General features: G+C 53.4%; 2 protein-coding genes and 1 non-coding gene across 8 annotated transcripts; 1 reads left to right on the top strand and 2 right to left on the bottom strand.

The window, feature by feature from the left end:
- Positions 1–1127: 1127 nt before the first annotated feature.
- RANBP1 (RAN binding protein 1) lies at positions 1128–9109 on the bottom strand. The gene is made up of 6 exons (XM_066259836.1): positions 8951–9109; positions 7580–7716; positions 5590–5747; positions 3123–3251; positions 1931–1996; positions 1128–1378 (listed from the first exon to the last, which is right to left on the bottom strand). The coding sequence occupies exons 1-6, from the start codon at positions 8963–8965 to the stop codon at positions 1257–1259; spliced, it is 627 nt and encodes a 208-aa protein (XP_066115933.1). The 5' UTR covers positions 8966–9109; the 3' UTR covers positions 1128–1256.
- Positions 1769–1892, bottom strand: LOC136327592 (small nucleolar RNA SNORA77). The gene has a single exon (XR_010729779.1). It is a non-coding gene; the product is annotated as a small nucleolar RNA SNORA77 (small nucleolar RNA).
- A 255-nt stretch (positions 9110–9364) lies between the features above and the next one.
- TRMT2A (tRNA methyltransferase 2 homolog A) lies at positions 9365–14116 on the top strand. Of its 6 annotated transcripts, none has more exons than XM_066259834.1 (12): positions 9365–9793; positions 9926–10485; positions 10746–10854; positions 11118–11299; positions 11487–11601; positions 11699–11814; positions 11887–11998; positions 12507–12629; positions 12829–12904; positions 13188–13304; positions 13454–13550; positions 13733–14116. In XM_066259834.1, the coding sequence occupies exons 1-12, from the start codon at positions 9707–9709 to the stop codon at positions 13797–13799; spliced, it is 1761 nt and encodes a 586-aa protein (XP_066115931.1). In that variant the 5' UTR covers positions 9365–9706; the 3' UTR covers positions 13800–14116. The 6 variants fall into 6 exon arrangements, with proteins under 6 accessions (XP_066115931.1, XP_066115926.1, XP_066115927.1 ...); XM_066259829.1 differs by having other exon boundaries at positions 9366–9793; positions 13651–14116; XM_066259830.1 differs by having other exon boundaries at positions 9366–9769; positions 13651–14116.
- The last annotated feature ends 1386 nt before the right edge of the window (positions 14117–15502 follow it).

Consider the following 15502-nt stretch of genomic DNA (forward strand, 5'->3'; position numbering starts at 1 on the left):
ACACACCATCACAGGTGAGACCATGTGCTTTCTTTTTTTTTTTACAAGAGACACAGACAGGAAAGGAGAAGCATCAGCTTGTATTTGTCACTTGTTGATTGCTTTCTCATACATGCCTTGACCAGGGGGCTCCAGCTGAGCCAGTGTCCCCTTGCTCAAGCTAGCAACCTTGGGCTCAAGCCAGCGACCATGGGGTCATGTCTATGATCCCATGCTCAAGCTGGCGACCACAGGGTTTTGAACCTGGGTCCTCAGCATCCTGGGTCGATGCTCCATCCATTGCACCACTGCCTGGTTAGGCGAGATCATGTACTTTCTAAAGCCTGTCCATGCACTATAAACCCTTCTCCCTATGTAGGATGATGTCTACAGATGTGGCCTACCTACAAGATAAATCCCTAAATGGCACAAACTCATTTGCATTCTTGAAAGCTCCCTTTTATTTAAAGCTATTGCAGATGTCCACGATTCCACCTAATGGAGATGCCGGAAGTAAGTGGACAATGGGACTGTTTTCTGACAGTGGCAAGAGGACCAAGCCCTGCCAACACACTGCAACAGATTGGATGTACGCACTATGGGACTGGCCTTTCTCTGGCTGAGGGCTGACCAAAGACAGCGTTGGCCAAAAATCTGGAGACTAAGGAATCTGGTGGTCTTCCTTTCTCTTCCCCAAAGGCAAAAAAGAAAAAAGAAAGAAACCCTCCCTACTCCTCACCATAGGACAAAGGCACATGAGGCCGTCAGGAGGCAGAACACCCAGGACCAGTCTCCCCCCAGCTCAGCTGCCCCACTAGCGCCAGCTCAGACATACCGCAGCCCCAGTGGCCAGCAGGGGCCCAAAGTACAAGACAGAACGAATACGACAAGTGGGGTCAGACCCAAAGTGCCACCCCAACACCCTGGAGCCAGCAGGAACCCACGCTGCTGCCAGGACAGGGCCGGCGCACACACGGTCCTGCCCTTTGTGAAGGTTTCCAATGTGTTTATTCACTATTTTTAATGACTATAAATAACTGTTTCCACTATGGAAAAGAAAGTTAGCACAGTACATTTTCATGACTGGGGAATGGATTTTCTGAAGTCATCTTCAATAGGGCAAAAACTTAGAAAAAAACACCTGAATGTTGGAATTCAGTCCTTTATATAAAGTCCCTTGTGAAAACAAAACAGAGTAAAAACCGAAAAGAAGGGGCAGGGCAAATTTTTTAAAAAAAGGAAAAGTAAGGAAGGAACAGAAAACAAGGGCAGAGGACTTATTGCTTCTCCTCGGCTTTCTCCTTGGTCTCATCTTCAGACTCCTTGCTCTCCTCCTTCACCGAAAGAGCTTCTAGCTTTTCAGCCACTTTCTCAGCATTATCGTTTTTGCCCAATCCCCCTAAAACACGGGAACACAGTAAGAAAACAGAGAAGCGCCATTCTCCCCAGCCCATGCTGTCGTCGATGTAACTATCTCATGTAAGCCTGGGACACACGCCCCACAGGACAGGCTGCTGTTCGACCATATCCCTCCAGTCACCCAAAGAAACACGCACTCATGCGTGGGACCTTGGGTCAGTCTGCTCAGTTACAAGTGGTGACTTGCCATCGCAATGGCAGCCACTGTCAGGCCCTGAATAAACAGGTGGCCATGAGGACCCCTCAAAGCCCATTCTGCCTCTGGAGGGCTCTAGTCAGACTCCGTGACTTGACCACATGCCAAGTGTCACAAGGTCAGGCCAGTGAGCAAGCACTTGGGCCTTGGATGGCCAGCTCACTCCCCAGAAAGCACCATGTCCCCGGGCAGCTGTATTACCCGACAGGTCCAGGTAGTCACAGTACCCTGGAATGTTTCTATGGCAGACGAAAAAAGCATCCGCCTGGGACTGCAGCCGGATGCAGAGTGAGTCTGCAAGGAGCACCCCCGCCCCATCCATGAACACCACATCACCTTTCTTTTCTCTCTCTTCGATCTCTTTCCTGCATTCTTCAAACTTTGTCTTGAATTTCTGTGCATCTGTGCAAAGAAGAGAGACTTCCTCAGAACCCTGAGCAGTGAAGGGCACAAATCCAGTGAGTCTGAAGAGCCAGGACTCATAAAGGGCCCGTCTCATGGCCATTCTGACAAGCTGGGCTGTTTAATATGGCCCTGGGCCCGCTTTTGCCCCGACTGTGCAGTGACTGTTTCCCGGATCCCTCCTGAGGTTAGCAGCTATGCTGGGCCGTCTCCTTCCACCTGACTTTAACAATTAAGGCATAGTAGCACAGTGTGGTGGCCTCATGCAACCAAAGGCCAGGGGCCTCCTCGCGAAGTACTCTGCTCTCCATTCATATTGGAAGTAGCTGCTGGACAGCCCTGTTCCTAGAGCCAAGGCGAGGTCCACTCAGCACTGGATGGTGAGCTACTAAGTCGATGGGCCCCAACACCCATCCAACTTCTCTAGTGCCCACCAGGCACACCTTTTGTCAATCTGGAAAGAGATCCAAGCAGGGGAGAGATAGCCTGGGCCTGCAAATCTTAGCACAGTTCCTGCTGATACCCAAGTGATGGTGAGAGAAAACCAGCTGGTGCAGCCTCCTTTGAGGTTAAGAAGGAAATGCACTGTTAATGGACTCAGTCTGGGAGTAGCCTTCAGGGCACGTGGCTTGGCAGCACTTAGACCCCCTTCCTTGAGGAGCCACCAGACAACAGTGTAGAAACATTCCCCAACACAGCTTCCCAATTACCATCAATTCTCCCCCAAAAGCAACAGTATTTGTTTGCATTAAAACTGCTACACTTGGGGCCTGACCTGAGGTGGCGCAGTGGATAAAGCGTGGACTTGGAACACTGAGGTTGTCAGGCCTGACCTGAGGTGGCGCAGTGGATAAAGCGTGGACCTGGAACACTGAGGTTGTCAGGCCTGACCTGAGGTGGCACAGTGGATAAAGCGTGGACCTGGAACACTGAGGTTGTCAGTTCTAAACCCTGGGCTTGCCTGGTCAAGGATATATGGGAGTTGATGCTTCCTGCTCCTCCCCCCTTCTCTCTCTCTCTCCCCCCCTCTCTTAAATGAATAAAATATTAAAAAAAAAAAAACTGCTACACTATAAAACAGCAGTTAGTCCAGTCCAGAGGCCCGCCCACCCACCCTTCTGCTTACTTTCAGCATTGAGGAAGCGGATGGCCAGCAGCTCCGGTTTGGGACGCTCATCGGCAAAGTCGGCATGGGTGTTCCAGACCCAGGCACGGTCACTGCCTGCGTTTGGCTTCAGCTCCATCATTGACGTGACTGAAGGAGAAGTCCCATGAGGAAGTGCCCACGGCCACACAGCTAGCTCACCACCCTGGCCACCCACAACAGAACTGTGGTCCTGGCTGCCAACCCAAGGTCCCACTTTGGGCAAAACAGGGCTGATTTGGGACGGTCTAGAATTTATCCAGAACTCTTTAAAAATGACCTATGTTCACTTAATACCAGGGCCATCCTAAATCTAGGAACAAGGTGGCCTGCTCCCTAACCATGAGGACACCTTGGTGAGGATCTCCAATCCCAATGCAAACAAGGGCTCCAAATCAATGTGGCCAATTACACCAAGCCCCTTAGTGTAGCCCCAGGCCCAGGACAGACAGGGGCCCAGTGGCAAGCTGACCCAGCCCTTCCTGTCAAGGGCATCCATCACATGGCTGTGGCCACACCACTGGGGACCTGGCCCATTGGGAGGTGTCATCAGAGGGCCTGAAGCAGGGAAATGGGATGATCACCCAGAAAGGCGTACAGTCAGACCAACACAACCAATCTCAGCCTTACACTGTTCAGGGAGACTAGTGGGGAGGCATAAGGCCACTGGAAGTGGGCACAAAGAGCCTTGTGACATGTTCATGTGCACAGAAGACACAGCTAGACCTGGAATAAGGAAACCTGCCCTATCACCTCAGGCTCTATGCCAGGGGTCCCCAAACTTTTTACACAAGGGGCCAGTTCACTGTCCCTCAGACCGTTGGAGGGCCAGACTATAAAAAAAAAAACTATGAACAAATCCCTATGCACATTGCACATATCTTATTTTAAAGTAAAAAAAAAAACAAAAAACAACAAAATGGGAATAAATGCAATATTTAAAATAAAGAACAAGTAAATTTAAATCAACAAACTGACCAGTATTTCAATGGGAACTATGGGCCTGCTTTTGGCTAATGAGATGGTCAATGTGCTCCTCTCACTGACCGCTAATGAAAGAGGTGCCTCTTCCGGAAGTGCGGCGGGGACTGGATAAATGGCCTCAGGGGACTGCATGCAGCCCACGGGCCATAGTTTGGGGACCCCTGCTCTATGCAGACCCAAGGGAGACAAGGGAGACCAGCTCCCCAAAGAACAGAAGCACCCCAGTGAAATGCCCAGCATTATGTCAGTGACAGAGGTCTCCAGGGATATCGGACAGCCCCGTGCCTAGCCCTGGGCAACACATCACCATCACCACCCAACCCCCACAGACACGTGGCCAGCCTGTGGCATACACGACATGCACAGTCTTCTCCCGCCACCAAACATCTGGTCCATCAAGGGTTCATGGTGTGCACTAGGCCCAGGACCCACTTGCAACTCAGAATGACCCAGCAATCTGGCAAGGCTCCAAGAAAAGCACACGTGTCAGGAAGACCCCTGAGGAAGCAATTAAATTGGGCTGGCAGGCAAGGACTTGGGCAGAGCAGACAGGCTGGGAGGTGGAGACTGGCACACAGAGGCCAAGTGGGTCAGAAGCAACGTGATACAAAGAGGACCCTCCTGCCCTCAGGACCTCTGCAAGCTTACCCATCCTTCCATATCACCCTCAAAGGCCATTCCACTCTGGTTCCTGCCAGCAGTCACCCCACTGGCAGACAAGGAGGGCCCTGTCAAACACACATCACACCCAGAAACGCAACACGGCCCCGGGTCAGGAATGGAGCCCAGGCCACAATGGTTTCCGAAGACATACATACGCAGAGCACTGCATAACAGGCCAGCAGTCAAGAAATTGATGTGGTCCAGAACTTACTGTCACCCCTTCACAGGCCAAGCCTTGTGTGGCTAATCCTAAAACCTCCCACCCGACTGAGCCCAGGGCTAACAAATCATACCTGTCCAAGGGCCTCCACCCGCCCCATCCACTCCTCTGAAGCTTCATAGGTGCTGAAAGATGAGGCAGCCACTTCTCCACACCCCGTTCCAATCCCATGTCCTCCCCCGGAGACCATGTGGGGATAGAGCACACTAAAGAGTGGGACGGCACCTCATACACAGACGCACATGGTACATACACAAACACACTCACAGGCCCTCAGGCTGAGCCTTGGGGCTCTGCATCCACCTGGCTGGTCCCACCTGCCCAGACTCCACACCCCCGTGGGCTATAAGCTTCTGCAGGTCTGCTCTGAGTTCTGAAGCATATTCAAAATCTCATTTCCTATTTTAAATTCAAAAAACAAAACAAAACAAAACAAAAAACACACTGTGAATGTGCACTCCATGTAACAGCACAGTCCTGGGTTTCCGGCGCAGCCCTGAAAGCAGCTGCCCAAAGGTCGGAAGCTGTCCTGATGCAGAGAGCTGGCACTCAATGAAAACACACACCCGAGAGGCCACCTACTATAGTGGTTGGCGCATATCTTCAAGGTCTTGTCCCTCCTCATGAGGAGGCGAATGGTCCCTTTTTCCTTATGCTTCAGGAGCTTGACGTCACCAGTGCCACGTTCCTTCCATTCTGGGAGATCGTTTTCTGAAGCAAATCGGAAGAGCTTTGCCCGCCTTCAAGAAAAGTCATTGAGTGAGAGCTTAGAGACACGGAAAAGGTAACATAAGACAAAAGCTTGCTTGGGAAAAACACTTTCTGAGCATTTAATAAATAGCTGTATGTGATGTCTCAACAAATATCCTTTCCTTTCTTTGTATCCAAGAACTAAAAGCCAAAATGTCACCAAAAGAGCAAAAAAGCAAATTCCAAGTTTTAACTTGATAAGAAAGAATAAAAGATTTCTACAGTCACAATGTTTTCTAACAAGAAGACCTGACCTCTCAGCAAAGTAGCCTCACCTAAGTCTGTTGGGCGTATCTGCAAACACAGTACAGGGGCTTCCTGGTGCCCTGTAGGGCCACAGGGAAAGCATGAGAACAGGTGGAGGTCAAAGACCCCTATCCTCCACAGAGCCAACCTTTTCCTCAGCTGTGAGATGCCCCCTGTGCTTCCCCCATTCCCAAAAGGCCATCATACCCTGCCTTCCTGCCCAGAACAGCACCTCACACTGGACCCAGGCAAGGTCCCCACCCCAGCTCAGCAGTACTGCCTTAGGGCTGAGGCCAATATCTTCCCATAACCACTGACCACACCTGCCCTTCAGCTTCCCCACAGGAAAGCTCTGTCAGTCCCTTTTCTGTGGAACATTCTGCTCTCTCCCCCAAAACTTAGTTCTGTTAAGGGAGACCATGTTCACACAAGAACACCCCCAGATCTTTGACTTCGAGTCTTATGGGCCCAGATACAAAGGTTACACTTGCTGGCCTCACTTCCCTTACTCAGAAAATGCCTGTGTCTAGGACACCAGGAATAACTCCCACCCCTGTAGGGACATGGAGGTGACAGCAATAACATCACCAGCAGTCCTCACTCTTGGGAGGAGCCAGCCCCTGGCCATGGCATCATTTCTGGGCAGAGCAGAGACCTGGAGAATTAGTGTCTTCAGGGAGACTCCCACCACCTTCTGAAACCAAAGGTGCAAATGCATCTCTCCTTTTCCAGGCACTTGGGAGTTGCGGGGAGGTAATCTCCCCAGCCTCCCTTCCTTAAAGAGAGGGATGATGATTGCTTCTGCTCCCTTGCCCTTTCCTGAAACAAAGCACTCAAACTATAATCCAGTATCTTGGAGAGGTATGAAAGGAGCAGCATTGTTCCACAGACTTGGATCAGGGAAACACTACAATCTATTCCCATTAACTTGTAACATTTCCTGCAATTCTGAGCATAGCCAATAGGCCAAAGGCTACACTGTTACAGACACATCTCAACAACACATTGCTAATGTAGATGCTGCTTTGAAACACCAGCCCACAAGAAAACAAACATAAAACCGGCCTGTAGCTTCTTCTCACTGAAGATGCCAAAAAGCACATTTAGAGTAATTTTTTAAAAGTTATCTCAGTGACTACAACACTACCCACTTTCATTCATTATTCCATAAGTTATTTTATGCATTAAGAACAATGAAGCAGGGATTCACAAGCTTCAAACTACCAAAATTCATAATGGGGAAGAAAATAACAATAATGATGGATGGCAGTGGAGATTCCCTGCTCAACTGGGGGAAAAAGGGTTTGGGAGTGGCAGGATGTGGGGAGATGCACCTTTATGGACAGAGGAGTATCCATGCCCTTCACAGCAACTGGCCACAGGGGAGCAGGGGCACCCAGTAATGAGTGGACTCCAATAGCACCCTTTGTTTCTAAGTAGGATTAGTCATCACACAATTCCAGGCCCTCTCTTCAGCCTCGGTCCAATTAAAGATCAGGTCAAGATCTTGGTACCCATAAAAACCACAAATTCCATGTTAAAATAGAAATATCTATTTCAATATCAGCTTACTTACATTTTAAAAAGCTCCTCTTCATCTTCTTCCAGCGTTTTAATTTCTTGCTCAGGAAGAGAAACTATAGGCTCAAACTGGGGGTCGTGGTTGGACTCATCTGCATTCTCAGTGGAGGTATCATGGTCCTCATGGATGTCCTGTGAAGGGAGGTGTGGAGAGTTGACTGATGGCGATGAGCCTGGCCTGCAAGACAGGGCTCACCAGTGCCCACAGTAGGCATCCCTACCAGTGACTAGCCTTACCCCAAAGCAAGATATTAAACCCACAGCCTTTCACGCTAGTAAAGGTTTGCATCTTTCCAGCACAGTGAGACACACTGGGCTTCAGCATCTCCAGATGCATCAATCACACCTGACTGGGGCTCCTAAAACTCAACCACCTACAAAACTGCCCCATTTATTTGAGCCTCCATGTCCTCATCTGTGAAATGTGGATAATGACACTGTCAGCTTTAAAGGACACAATGATGGACTGAAGAGGACAAAAAGCAACCCTTTGAGTTTCTACTGGTTGAGGAAATTTTGTGCTCTTGCTTACTATAAGGAAAAACGAGACTGCCCGTTTTCACAAGGAATTCACAGTTCCGTCAGCAACTTCATCTTGATTCAAAAATAAAGTCAGAAGAAATCGTAAATATAAAACCCATAAAATTTTCGTTTAGTTTAGAGAACTGCAGAGCACAAAGATTCTTATTTTAGGTTCAAGTCATACAGAACACGTGGTTTGGTGATTTATAAAACTATAAGAAATCCAGACACTCCCTTATCAGACTCAAACCAAAAAAGAAAAGATAAGCCTTCGCAGCTTTTCTTGGTTGGGCAGCACTGCGGCTCTGCCGCGGCCAGCTCGGCAGAACAGACACCCGCTGCCAACAAAGCCGCCCCCACCTTAGATGGGCGAGTCCGGGACCCCGCTGGAACGCAAGAGCTTCCGCCGCAGAGGCCTGTGGCGGTTCAAGACTGGGACAGAATGAATGAAGTGCTGCGTATACGCCGGGAGGGAGGGATGCACGGTCTTGATGGGAAGCCCAGTGGGCTGAGCCTGAGGAAACCCGCAGCCCGCCCGGCGTCCTTGGCGAGCGTTGAAGTGAACACAAGACCAAGGAGCATGGGCGGTGGGGCCGCCCCAAGGTCGTGCGGGCACCCCGCAGCCCCTGGACCAGAGCCCGCGCCCCTAGGTCACGCGCGTTCCGGCCCCGAAGGTCTCGAGTCCCCAGGCCGCATTCCCCACATCCCGACCCCGCACCACGGAGACCCGCAAGAGCCGAGATCGCAGGCCAGCGGGGGTTGGCGGCAACGTCGCGGGCCGCCCACGTGGCCACCCATAGCGGCCCCGGGCCCCCGCCCAATACCCTCCCGGGCCCAGCCGCACCTTGGCGGCCGCCATAGCGGCGCGGCGGTGGCGGCTCGGCTGGTTCGGTCGTCGCTGGCTTCAGGGCCTCTAGGTGGCTACTCGTAGCTCCTACACTCCGCGTCTGGCGCCGGCACCTCCCGCCCTCCCGTTCTTCCCTCCGCCCCGCGACCCGAACCCTGACCCCTGACCCCGGCGGCGGGAAACGCACCACGATTCAAAACCAGTGCAGCTTTATTGGCTCAGGAGACGGACACTCTCATTGTCCGGCCCGCCCCGCGCTTCCCGCCAAAATGCCCGCGGCGCATGCCCGGCCCTCCCGGCAGCCGGAGGAGTGTGCACTCCCGGCGGCCCTCGCGCGCACTTCCGCCCACGGCCGCGCGCGGTCCTCGGGCTCCCGAAATCGCGAGCCAGACGCCGGCGTTGGAGTCGACGCGCGGCTATGACGTAGCCGGAAGCTGGGATGATAGAGACGCACCGACTCTTCTGCACGCTCTGGCCGGCGAGACCGTGGCGCGGGCCTCTGGTCAGCGGACGGTGCATTCCATACCCGAGACCAGGACCTGAGCACCGAGGGTTCGAGCCTCGCCCCTGGGTCGGCCTCGGTTCGCCAGACCCAAGCTCTAAGAGACTTCTGTGAGCCAGGCCCAGGGTGAGGTGGCGGAGGTTGCCTTCGTGGAGCCCTCAGTCCAGGCAGGGAACGGATCGGAGGATGAATGACAAGGTCGACAGCGAAGTAAAGTGAAGGGAGATTCTAGAGAAAGACGCGGGGCGTAGATGGCAGAACTCATGAAAAGGGATGTAGATGCGGACGCTCTGGGGAACCTCTGGGATTCTGGGGTGAGATGGGAGAGGGAGTGGAAGGTAAGGATGATAGAAAGGGGCGGGGCCGGGTGTAAGATGCACTAACGAAGGTCTGGATGCGGGGTGAGGAAGCCTGGGCTTTCAGGACCCAGAGTCTAGCTCTGATCCCAGGCCCTGTCTATCTTCATACAGGGCCCGGGGCCAATGGAGGGCTGCGGCCAGGACAGCGGCAGTGCTCTGGGCATTTCTGCAGCCCCAGCCCCCCACGAAGAGAAGGAAAAGGAAGAGGGGGCTGGGGTATCCGCAGAGTCAGGGCCTCAGCCTGGGCTCTACAGCTACATCAGGGACGACTTGTTCACTTCGGAGATCTTCAAGTTGGAGTTGCAAAACGTGCCACGTCATGCCAGCTTCAGTGATGTCCATCGCTTTCTGGGCCGCTTTGGCCTACAACCCCATAAGACCAAACTTTTTGGCCAACCTCCTTGTGCATTTGTGACATTCCGCAGCGCTGCTGAGCGAGACAAGGCCTTGCGTGTGCTGCACGGTGCCCTCTGGAAAGGCCGCCCTCTCAGTGTGCGCCTGGCCAGGCCCAAGGCTGATCCCATGGCCAGAAAGAGGCAGCGTGAGGATGAGAGTGAGCCTCCAGCCACATGCGTGGCCGATGTAGTGACCCCTCTTTGGACTGTGCCATATGCTGAGCAGCTTGATCGGAAGCGGCTAGACTGTGAACAGGTGCTGCAGAAACTTGCCAAGTGAGTGTGGACAAAGTCACCCTCTTGACACTGAAGCTGTATTCATTTCTATGCTTGTTCAGCCCTACCTGTGCTCTGCACAGACACTCTTGGCCATCTGCAAAAGCTCTTGCAGATCCAGCCAGTAAGGCCCCTATGTTACCAGTGGGGATAATGAGGTCCAAAGGGAGGGACCCAGGTGGCTAAGCATTTCGAGAGTAGCTAGAGATGGGTTGGGGGCAGATGGCTGAGTCTAACCCTGGTCCCACCTCACTCTGCAGGGAAATTGGGAGCACCAACCGTGCACTGCTGCCCTGGCTGCTCTCACAGAGGCACAAACACAACAAAGCCTGCTGCCCACTGGAGGGAGTTAGGCCGTCACCCCAGCAGGTCAGGCCAACAACCCTTTACTCCGTGCTCTTAAAGAAGCTGCCCTCTTCCATCTCTCCTGCTTTGCATTTACTACTTAGATTAGTCACAAGACTACTAGGCATCAGCTTTATCCCCTGAACTGCCACACCCTGGGGGTGAGCCGGGGCCTTTCACACATTGCCATCTCCCACTCACTCACTTTGGTCCCCTCCATGCACAAGTGGTGGGCTGCCAGGGTAAGGTCAGCTATGTCTCTCTTCCTCTCTCTGCCCACCCTGTAGACCGAGTATCGTAACAAGTGTGAGTTTCTGGTGGGTGTCGGTGTGGATGGGGAAGACAACACTGTCGGCTGCCGGCTGGGAAAGTACAAGGACGGAACATGTGCTGTGGCGGCCCCCTTTGACACCATGCACATCCCTGAGGCCACCAAGCAGGTGGTGAAGGCCTTCCAGGAATTTATCCGGTGAGGCCTTGTGGCTGGGCTGAGAGCTCCGGGATGTTCTGAGATGGTCTGGTAGCAGAGAGCCTGGGTCCTGCTGGCAGGGGGTGCAATGGGGCAATGTCCATGATTGTGGCCTGGTGGGTGTGGCTGCTCACCCAGTTCTGGTTAGCAGATGTGGGGGTCTCAGGGCCGCTTATGGTTCCCACAGGTCTACTCCGTACTCAGCATACAACCCAGAGACATACTCAGGCCACTGGAAGCAGCTGACTGTGCGTACCAGCCGCCGCGGGCAAGCCATGGCCATTGCCTACTTCCACCCTCAGGTCTCAGGCTGGGTGGTCCTGCCAGGGGATGGTGTCTGGGCCAGAGTGGCCTGCATGCAACACAGCCTTACAGGGCCTTTTCTACTGCCTCCTCCAGAAACTGAATGCTGAGGAGCTGGCAGGACTAAAGGTTTCCTTGGCACAGCACTTTGTAGCAGGGCCAGGCAAGGCCAGTGGGGTGACCTGCCTCTACTTCATGAAGGAGGGACAGCGGTAAGGAGCCTGAATGGGAGGGTGGGATGGGTCATTTAAATGGCTGGTGACACTGATTGGTCCCACCCACAGAAAGACTCCCAGCCAGGAGGGCCTGCCCCTAGAGCATGTGGCTGGGGACCGGTACATCCACGAAGACCTGCTGGGGTTGACCTTCCAAATCTCCCCTCATGCCTTCTTCCAGGTAGACCAGAGTGCCCTGGGGATCATAAAAACACTTGGAGGCCTGATGTAACACCAGGACATAATTGGGACAGTGGGCTAGGTGGCGAATTTTTAGCCTATAGTCTGGGGTAGAGCATTCAGGCAGGGGAGCCACAGGGCTGTGAAGTAGGAAGGAAGTTGTTTGCACTAACTAGCTCTCTGTGATGACTGTTGGAGAGCCATAGTTGGAAAGTGGGAGCAGTGGTGATGCCAGGGTTCTGGTGCAAGCTCTGGTGAAGTCTTCCATGCTTGATGCAGCTTTTTGGGGGTCGGGGGATTTGGCATCGATTTACTTTTGAAGCCAGGTCCCTCAGTGAGGTTGCCCAGCATCTCATGGCTAGAAAGATGAATGAGCCAGGAATGGCCACGGGTCTTGGAGCAACGGGAGTGCCCTGGGGAATGCAGGCACTTTGTGGGACTGCAGGAGGGGAAGCTAACTTGGGCAGTGGCGCTGCTGACATCCTGGGTGGTGCTGGCTGACCCTCCAGGTGAACACCCCAGCTGCTGAGGTGCTGTACACCATCATCCAGGATTGGGCCCAGCTGGACGCAGAGAGCACGGTGCTGGATGTGTGCTGCGGCACTGGCACCATTGGCCTGGCCCTAGCCCGGGTGAGCCTTCCTGCCCCAGCTAAGAGTGCCCTTTCCTTACCCCACCCTTGTGTAATCACTGCTTCGGTAACCCCTCCAGTAATCTCCAGTTTGAAGGCAGATTAACCTCAGCCTGTCCCAGATTCTCTTCTACTTCCCTCCCCAAGAAGCCCCTAGGGTGGTACAGGGTAACATCAGCCTGTGCCTTTTCTCAATACAGAAAGTGAAGAAAGTCGTAGGGATTGAGCTGTGCCAGGAGGCTGTGGAGGATGCCCGGGTGAACGCCCACAACAATGGTGAGAGGCAGTGTACCACCCAGCTGGCAATCATTCCTGCCATGCACCTCCATAGAACACCTAGAATCTACTACATGGCTTCTAGGGCCAGCGGTGGAGGTGGGGGGTTTGGAAACTGCAGAAGACACAGCCGTGTGCACCCACCTGGGGCTGACTGATAGAGAAGGAAGAGTGAGAAAGCTCCCTGCCCACTGGTCAGGAGCTTCAGGACACCAGGCAGCTGGGCAAGTCCTGTGGGGGCAGGGCATCTGGGGTCCCAGTAGTGTTGCTGTGCCATCTGCAGAGCTGAGCAATGTAGAGTTTCACTGTGGGAGAGCAGAGGACCTGGTGCCTGCCCTGGTGAGCAAACTGGCCTCCCAGCAGCTTGTTGCCATCCTGGACCCACCCCGTGCTGGCCTGCGTGAGTAGCCTCCATTTGGGAGTGGTGCAGGGAAGGAGGGCAGTGACATCTAGGTGGCACACCAGGCTGTGCAGCCTGATGTCCACACCCGCTGGACCCCCATCCCTCTTTGATGTGAGGACCCTTGCTTGAGTAGTCTACCTCCTCAGATTCCAAAGTGATTCTAGCCGTCCGCAGAGCTGAGAACCTCAAGCAGCTGCTATATGTCTCCTGCAACCCTCGGGCAGCTATGGGCAACTTTGTGGAGTGAGTGTGAGGTGGGGGCCTGGGATGGAATGGGGCCAGCACCCAGCCCCAAGAGCCCAGAGCCATGTTACTAACCTTGGCTGCTCCCTTCTCACTGTAGCCTCTGCAGAGCCCCATCTAACCGGGTGAAGGGTACCCCCTTCCGTCCAGTCAAGGCTGTAGCTGTGGACCTGTTCCCTCAGACACCACATTGTGAGATGCTCATCTTATTTGAGAGGGTGGAGCACCCCAATGGCACAGAGACCCTGAAGCCCCAGGACCCTCCAGCCCAGCACTCACCAGCACCCTCAGATGAAACCCAGAAGGAAGTCGGGCCATCCTCTTCCTAGGCCCTGGAGCAGTGGCTCTTCCAAACCGGGCCGAATTTGTATCACAGGCAGAAACAAGTGGCTCCTCAGGTCTTTGCCTCACCCCAAACTGCTTAGAGGCAGTAACCAACAGGACACAAGACCCAGCTGCCCTACCTAGGGCCAGCCTGTCCCTGTGGGCCATGGTTCCTGCACTCTGTACATACATGCATCTATTCTTTTTGGACTGGTTGGGCCACAATAAACAACTGAACTACTGATGTTTCTGTGATGGGAACCCAGAGCTTCGGCACAGGGGTTCCTCTGCCCCCCACTACAGGTACAAAGGGAAGGAGCCAGAAGGGTACTTTTAAGTCCGAGCCTCTGGCTTTGCTAGCATTCTGCTAGTCCTATGCACAGCCAAGAATTGACCCAGGGGGCCTGGGTATTAGAGCAGTCCTCCCAACTCCTCTGAACAGCAAGTTAACAGAATGTGGTGTTTTGTGCTTAACCTTGAGGAAAAGCAGACATTTCATGGCCAAAGGCCAAGTGTATATGTGGGATAGGGAGCACAGGGCAAGAAGTTGGACCTCCCTGCCTCCCCCCCCCCCCTTTTCCCTACACCAAAGGGAGGGCCCTCAACCTTGTTTCAACCAGTCCTGATCTCTGGAGGGAAGCCACCTCCATGCCCACCAAGGAAGAGGCTGGGCTGGCGTGCTGCTTGGCCTCTGTGGGGAGCAGCTGTGTCCAGGCAAATGATGTAGCCCACTAAGGATTACTCCAGAGTTCTGGTAAGCTTCTAGTCTCCCTCCCAGTTAGAACAAAACACCAGTCAGAATGTTTTGGACAGGTTTATGTGTCCAGACAATCAAGGCTCACTGTTACAGCCATGGCCCAGTTGTCCCCTAGAAGGTACACAACACACACAGGTGGTATCAGCAGAGGCTCTCTTTGCCCTCCACCCCCAAAGCACAGCTGTGTGCACACAACACTCGCACCCACACACAGGACAGAGGAAGGACATGGGGAGCCACAGTGAGGCTCACCCACTTCTAATAACGTACACAAAACTTTGGTTCACAATGGCGCATCTGGCTGATTTAAGGGCAAATAGTCATGGTCAGATGATGATTCACAGCTGCGGACAGGAGGCAAGACAGAAGCAAGTGTATATAATTACAGCAATTTGATTTGAGGATTGTTTTATAAAGGTCAGCACAGAAGCTGACCTTGGCCACATAGGTGCTGAGAGGGTCACACTGGGTGGCTCACAAGGCCAACATTGTCTTCCTGGAAACAAACCTCATCCACGGGACGTGGTGGACAGGCATGCTGGAGGAACCTAACAATGCAACCCAGAGCTGGGCTTCTGTACCTGGCAGTGCACCGTAAGCACGTGGCACCCTGAATAGTGCTAGGGACAAGAAACTGATGGTAACCACCGCTACCTTACATGTGAGGGCAACACAGGGCCCCAAATACACCCACATTCCCTGGGACTCAGGGCAAGGTTACATCTACCCCTGCACCTATCCACAGGGGCCACCTGGAGAGCACAGGCTGCTGGTCCCAGGAGTGAGCTGGTCACCAGGCTTGGCTGCACAGGGTGGCTGCCTCTGAAATCCAGTGAAGCTTACCACCCATGTGCTTGCACCAAATCTGGAG

The sequence above is a fragment of the Saccopteryx bilineata genome, chromosome 2, assembly GCF_036850765.1.
Source record: "Saccopteryx bilineata isolate mSacBil1 chromosome 2, mSacBil1_pri_phased_curated, whole genome shotgun sequence".
In the NCBI taxonomy this organism is placed as follows: Eukaryota; Metazoa; Chordata; class Mammalia; order Chiroptera; family Emballonuridae; genus Saccopteryx; species Saccopteryx bilineata.

Excerpts from the sequence above, each read along its gene's own strand:
- RANBP1 (XM_066259836.1), bottom strand. Across the intron at positions 5,748-7,579 it reads GAAGAGGAGCTTTTTAAAAT|GCGGGCAAAGCTCTTCCGAT; the intron begins GTAAGTAAGCTG and ends CTTTTCTTGAAG. Across the intron at positions 3,252-5,589 it reads GATATGCGCCAACCACTATA|TCACGTCAATGATGGAGCTG; the intron begins GTAGGTGGCCTC and ends CTTCTCCTTCAG.
- TRMT2A (XM_066259829.1), top strand. The coding sequence starts at position 9,707 with ATGGCAGAACTCATGAAAAGGGATGTAGATGCGGACGCTCTGGGGAAC. Across the intron at positions 10,855-11,117 it reads TTAGGCCGTCACCCCAGCAG|ACCGAGTATCGTAACAAGTG; the intron begins GTCAGGCCAACA and ends CCCACCCTGTAG. Across the intron at positions 13,305-13,453 it reads CCCACCCCGTGCTGGCCTGC|ATTCCAAAGTGATTCTAGCC; the intron begins GTGAGTAGCCTC and ends CTACCTCCTCAG.